This window comes from Tupaia chinensis, unplaced genomic scaffold (genome assembly GCF_000334495.1).
Source record: "Tupaia chinensis unplaced genomic scaffold, TupChi_1.0 Scaffold000250_1, whole genome shotgun sequence".
NCBI lineage: Eukaryota > Metazoa > Chordata > Mammalia > Scandentia > Tupaiidae > Tupaia > Tupaia belangeri.
The window spans coordinates 1,386,783-1,392,028 of record NW_006159730.1 but is presented as its reverse complement, the minus strand read 5'-3'; the positions used below and the strand labels follow the sequence as shown (position 1 = coordinate 1,392,028).

General features: G+C 54.1%; 1 protein-coding gene across 1 annotated transcript in view; it reads right to left on the bottom strand.

Moving 5' to 3' along the window:
* Positions 1-3,540, bottom strand: part of TACR2 (tachykinin receptor 2) — a 12,384-nt gene extending 8,844 nt beyond the window's left edge. Inside the window, exon 1 of the mRNA XM_006148962.2 lies at positions 3,149-3,540. Within this exon, the coding sequence (XP_006149024.1) occupies positions 3,149-3,540 (392 nt within the window). The remainder of the gene's footprint in view (positions 1-3,148) is intronic.
* Between the last annotated feature and the right edge of the window lie 1,706 nt (positions 3,541-5,246).

Sequence of the window (5,246 nt, the reverse complement as noted above, 5' to 3'; positions counted from 1 at the left end):
TCAGTTTGCACCAATTAGCCACAGGTGGCAGAGCACTTGGAAGTGTGGCTGAGGAAACGAGCAGGCACATATCGCCAGCGGCCACATCAGAGGACATTACAGGATAGCACGTGGCCGAAGCCTTCCCAGCCGCCTCTGTACCGCCTCCCGCACCTCCCCTGGCTCATTCTGGCCCTGGAATAGCCTGGCCCTCTGTGGGCTTCCTCCCCTCAGCTGGAACTCTTTCTTCCTCTTACTCCATGAAGCTCAAGGGAAAGGCACCTCAGTGAAGTCAGCTGGGAAGGCCCATCTCACTCCCGCCTCTCTCTGGGGAAACCATGGAGGTTTGCCTGGCGAGGTGCGAGGCTGGTACCCAGCAACGTCAGGCAGGGGTGTTATCCCCATGTTGCCATCAGGAAACAAGCTTAGAGACACAAAGAAACAGCCAGGTCGATAGAAGCAATGCTGGCTTTGCACCCAGGTTGGCTCTGGCTGTCTGCTACAGTCGCGCCACCTCCCCGGCTCCCCTCCTCCCAGAAAGCCACAAAGACGCTTTAGGAGTGTTCTAGGTGGGGCAGAGGCCTCGCAGGTCTGGGGCCTGACTGCAGGGCAGCCACCTGCTTCTCTAAAGCCAAAGGCCTCGAAGGACACAGGGTCCCGTCTCTACCCATCTGTGGCCTGCTGCCTACAACACGCCGTGTTACCGGTGCCTTGCTCTTCTCCTTAGTAGGAGGAGGTGCAGGGCTGGATTGGAGGCTCTCTGGGTTAGGGCCTGTTGGCGTAATTTTTTTTTTTTTGCAGAGATTTTTTTGCTATAGGGTACATGCACTTGCTGGAAAGACAGAGACAGAGAGACAGAAAGTGAGAAGTCACCCCCCCAGAGGGGATGGCCACACTCCAATCCCTTCTTCATTCTCCTCTCAGGATCTTGGGCACGCATGCACATGTGCCCAGCGTGAGTTTAAGCCACCTGGTCTGGGACTCGAATGGTGGTTGACTATGTGGGAGTCCAGCGACATAGCCATTACACCATCTGCTGGTCCCAGCATAGTATTTTTATAATGCATAGGATTACAAAGAAAATCAGTGATAATGAAATATAGTTATCCTGGGATAACTATTGATAATATAGTTATCAAAATATAAAAAGCCTAGTGCTTAAGGGAACTGGATACCACATCGCCAACTATGGTTTGAACCACAGCTCTGGTGGCTTGGGAAGCACACCAGGTACATGTATGTGTGTGCCCGAGATCCTGACAGGAGGGGGAAATGGAAGAGAAGGGATTGTAGTGTGACCATGTTTCATTAGGGTTGCTTTCTCTCTCTCTCTCACTGGTGCACACGCATGCTCTCTAGCAATTAAAAGAATATTTGTGTGTGTGTGTGTGTGTGTGTATATAATCTGGATATTGTAACATGCGCTTCTTTACTAACTCACTAAATAACAAGACCTAGCAGCAGAGGTAGAAACCACAGACGTTTAGAGGTAGTCGTGAGTAGAGGAGAGAATAGTTTGTCTCTGCAGCAACAGAAGTCTCCGGGACTTCCACTGGTGACAAAGCCCCAGACCCACTCTGGTCTCTGTAGACTGTGGTCTGCTACCTGCGTTTGTAATGGTGATCTCTCCCACTCCGCACAAGTCCCAGCCCTCTGATTTCTGCCCACAGCTGTGGTCACAAGTTTTGTGCTTCTGGACTAGGTGATCATGACCCCCCACCCTCTGTGCCCTGAAGGGCTGACCTCCTCCCGTGACTGTGGCTGGGCCCTGGGCCAGTTCTGCCCTCCACAGCCTGGCCCCGAGGCTGAGTGCCTGGCAAGACAAGTGGAGTGGGCCGCTTTCCTCAAGGCTCTCAGGACTACCCCCTCGCCACCGCCACGGATGATGCAGGAGACTGGAGGGCCGTTCCAGAAGGTAGGCTGGGAAGGAGGAGAGATTTCCTATCCTGGTGTGTGGCGGGGGCAGGTCCTGGGATTTGAGACGCAGCCTGCTGGGATTTACATCCTGTCCCCACCTCTCTCTAGCAATAGGGTCTTGATCAAACAGCCTAAGCTCTTGACCTTCCAGTTCCTCCAGAAACCGGCTGAGAGCAATTCCCGCCATTAGGGTTGCCATGCAAAGGAAACAAGATCTTGAGGAGCACCCACGGGCAGCAGGGGGTTAGGACTGGAGGGCAGGGTTACTCCAATTTGTTTATGTCCTCCGAATTCGGGAGTTCACCGGAAGTAGCTTTGTTCCTGATGACTGACTCCTGGGCCTTCCTCCCTGGGACTAAGCTGAGCCTTGGGACCCTGTCCTCTTAACCACCATGCAGCGGGCTGACCCAGTGGTCTTCGAACTTTTCTTTTCATTTTTAACTAGTGGGGAAAAGATTTCCAAATGAAATCTTCAGGGAAACTCCACATCCAACAGCCAAGGGAGGTGAGCTGCTGTGGGTGAGAGATGCCGGAGCATCTGGGTCGGGGTACGGCTACGGGGACAGCGGGAACCGCAAGACCTTGTCAGACCACCTGTGGAGGGTCCCAGGCCTCTCCCCTACCTCCCAACACTCATGGTGGCTTCCCCACTCTCCTGTTGGCAGTCTATCTGAACCACCCTCCCCCAGGCACTCCAGGTCCCTTCCCTGTCTGAACTGGGCCCTGTCTACCCCGCCCCCAGCTTTAAAAGGACTCCAGGCCGGTCTACCACTCACTCCTCTGCTCCTGCTCACCCCTCTTCCTCAGGGGGCCACGGTCTGTGCCCCGAGAGCAGCATCAGAAAACAATTGGCCTTGTTATAAGTAGGTGGTAACTGCATGCAATATTAAAAATTCCCCTTCCTGTAATACCTAAAATAGGGAAGCAATACAAGCATTTTTCTCATAGTGAAAGAAAGACGCCAAAACAAAGACCGAATGCAGAGACGGTTCCTGAAACACTGCCCACTCTTCCCGGCAGCCTTGAACAGCCCATCTAGGGCGAAGTCCTTCCTCCCGTCTAATCTTAACCCTCCCTGCCTCGGTCCACAACCCCGTCTTCCAGTCGTATAGTTTTGGATCATGACCATGCCTAGGAGACAATTCCCTCGCTTCTATCTCACTTGCTGTGTGACTACGGGCAAGACACCACCCCTCTCTGAGCCCAGCCAGGTGAGGCAGGCCCCCCAAGCTTCCCCGCTGTCCCCTCTTGCCTGTCAGCGGCGATGGCTGTCATGGAGTAGATGCTGACAAACATGGCCATGATGGGGAAGAGGTTCTGGAAGTAGCAGAAGGCACGGCCGAAGTACCAGATGTTGTGGCTGGCGTAGACGAAGTTGAAGGTGGCGTTGAAGGCAGCCATGCAGAGGTCGGCCAGGGCCAGGTTGACGATGAAGTAGTTGGTGACCGTGCGCATCCTCTGATGGGCCAGGATGATCCAGATGACCGTGGCATTGCCCACCACAGCCACCAGCACCAGGCCTAGGTAGGCTATGGCCCACAGGGCCAGCTGCCAGCCGGGCATGGAAAAGGCTGTGACTCCGGTGGCATTGCTCTCGAGGCTAGACGAGATGTTGGTGTCATTCACAATGGCACAGGACCCCATAGTGGCTTTGGGTCTGGGACCAAGGGCCTGGCTCCACACTCCTCCCGGATTTGCTGCGGAAGAGAAATCCTCTCTGGTGCGCGGGTATTTGAGAGAAGAGTAGAGCAGACGCCAGGGGAGCCTGGGGCCACTCCGAGGGCTCACGCAAGGAGGAGGTAGGGTGAGCAGAGAGCCGGGTCAGGAACCACGGTCGTTTTAGATTCTCTCATCCCGGCCAGACCTCTCAAAGGTCACGTGGAAATCTAGAATTCAAATCCCAGTTTCCGAGCAAGAAACAGCCTTACAAATCATTGGATCAACTTCTTCTCCGAGGAGATGGAAGATTGACACTCCAGGAAGGGATGTGACCAGTCCAGGTCACTCAGTAAACTGTTGACAAGCCAGGATTCAAACCCAGTCCCTCCCAATGCTTTTCAGAAATCATCCCAGATCAGAGGAGCATACAGCTGGCATCCTTAGGTTCCACAGGTCAAGTGGGTAACAAGTCACCTCTGTAGGTTTTGGGGCGCAAGCTGGACTGGGGGCCGGGGCATGCTCATGACTCTGCCAACCACAGCCCTCGCCTCTGCTTCCCTCTGCTCTCCGGTGTGGGGCAGGCCAGGGCCTTGGCAGAGGCGCCTCTGCCGGCTCACGAGGTGGGGCTTTGGCTCCCACCCCACGTCCCACCCCCTGATTGGATGGCCTGGCCTTGTCTCTTGAAAGATTTAAGACTGCCTGCTGAGCAGGCAGAGACCCGGGGAATGGGGCTGGGCAGGTGGGGGGGCTGGTGTGAGGGCATAGTGCTGGTGGGTGTTTACATTCAGCCCGGGGCAGCGCTCCATCTCGAAAGTGGTTTGGAGCAGCATGGGAGCTAGACCTCCTCTGAGCCTGGCTTGGTGACTCCAGGCAAGGCTCTTAGAACCTGGCCGAGCCCTGGCTTAATACACCGGAAAAAATGGGGAAAAGGTGTGTCCCTCACAGAATATTTGTAAGTTTTAAATGAGATAACGTGCATAAAGTATATTTAGCACAGGATAGGCCCATAAAAAGCATGCGCTGGGGACCAGCAGATGGCATAATAGTTACGTTGCTGGACTACCATATAAATGACTGTGGTTCGAGTCCCGGACCCAGTGGCTTAAGACTCACACCAAGCATGTGTGTACATGCCCAAAGTCCCGAGAGGGGAATGGAGGAGAAGGTGTGGCCATCCCCTCTGGGGGTGATTTCTCACTTTCTGTCTCTGTCTCTCTAGCGAGTGTGCATGCCCTATAGCAAAAATCGCTCAAAAAAAAAAAAAAAGAAAAGAAAAGAAAAAAGAAAAAAGAGAGAGAGGGAGAGAAAGAGAGAAAGGAAGAAAGGAAAAGAAAGAAAAACCATACCATGGACTCGTGGCCCTGAGGAAGGCCCCCAGATGGCTCCAGATCCTGCAGGAGAGAAAAGACAGACCTGCAAGCAGTCCGACCAGTTCATGGGCAATGCTGCAGCTGCTGGTTCAAGGCCCACTCTGGAGCCATTGTCTTAAGACAAGGACAGAGCTCACTGCTTCTTTGAGTTTTAAGCCCTGAGGGGCTGCTCTGGGTTCGCAGGGTAACTGCCTTCAGTCTTTGTGCGTGTGTGTGCTGGGCACTGAGTGTAGTTGTGATGTTTCCGACTGGCTGACATATGTGAGCTCACCCACACACATGTTCTGTGCACACCTGTGGTGTGTGGACCCCGAAGTTGGA